This window comes from Condylura cristata, unplaced genomic scaffold, assembly GCF_000260355.1.
Source record: "Condylura cristata isolate star-nosed mole 26May11 unplaced genomic scaffold, ConCri1.0 scaffold00042, whole genome shotgun sequence".
NCBI classification, from domain to species: domain Eukaryota; kingdom Metazoa; phylum Chordata; class Mammalia; order Eulipotyphla; family Talpidae; genus Condylura; species Condylura cristata.
The window spans coordinates 5073167-5074148 of NW_004567143.1; the positions used below are offsets into that span (position 1 = coordinate 5073167).

The 982-nt window shown below is 60.6% G+C and overlaps 1 protein-coding gene across 1 annotated transcript in view; it reads right to left on the reverse strand.

Moving 5' to 3' along the window:
- XRCC2 (X-ray repair complementing defective repair in Chinese hamster cells 2) overlaps positions 1 to 507 on the reverse strand; it is a 37650-nt gene extending 37143 nt beyond the window's left edge. The window contains exon 1 of the mRNA XM_012733870.1: positions 406 to 507. Within this exon, the coding sequence (XP_012589324.1) occupies positions 406 to 507 (102 nt within the window). The remainder of the gene's footprint in view (positions 1 to 405) is intronic.
- Between the last annotated feature and the right edge of the window lie 475 nt (positions 508 to 982).

Genomic DNA, 982 nt, shown 5'->3' on the forward strand with positions numbered 1-982 from the left:
AGGACAGGCAGTCAACAAAATCCACTGCTGAGGGGAGCAGGAGGCAGACAGGAGGGGTCTGCTGTGCCCTGGGGGTCACCTCCAGGGCGGGATCGAACTGGCCCTGAGGCATCGGCCAGCTTGCAGTGCTGCGCTTTAACCTGCTGCCCCCCTCCCGCCCCCCGCCCCCCAGGGCCCAGCATTTCCCTATTTTCTTAAGATTTACTACAGAAGATGTCGACATTGAAATGTAATACATCCTCATCTGAAGCCTGAGCCTCAGCTGTTTCCTTGCTTGGGAGAGGCATTCCCAGGTCTACTTTGTGGCCTCAGAGTGAAGAGTAACTGTGAGGAGGACCTGAGGCGATTTGTGCCCTTAGGCTTCTCCGGGGCTCAGGGCCCGTCAGAGCTGGGAGATCTGGGTACCCGGAGCTGGAAGCTGTGTGCAGGCAGGTCGCCCTCAACGCGCTCTCCAGACTCCGGCGCAGACTCCGGCGGTGTGTGGATGGAGTAGTCGTGGTTTCTCATTCGACCATGAAGCTCTCCCTGTATTTGTTTTTAGTTTCTACACCCTATTTTGGTGAGCACAAGAAGCGGACTCAAGTTGGAAGGAAGGGGAGCTCTGGCCGGGCCCTCGGGGGATGAGCGGTGGGGAAAGGCTGGGTCTGAGCAGCCTGCAGGCCCCGCAGCGCAGGGGCGGTCGGTCGTGGGGCCGGTCAGCCTCTGCCACAAGAAGTTCAAAGCCAGCACGGGCGCTGGCCCGGAGGGCCTCGGAGGCCTTAGGCAGGGCTCGGGTCAAAGCCAGGTGGAGGTGAGTGTCGGGGAAGGAGACTCTAGCTAGGGGCAGACGCTCACGCTGAGCTGTCTCTCCTGGCAATTTGCCCAAAAGACTTCTGGGGCAGGACAGAACCCTGGAGCCGGTGTGGCTGGTGAGGCGCTATTGAGTAGCTCAGCCAGAGTGATGGTGAGAAAAAGCAGGAGTGGGGCCCTCCCTGGTGGCGCC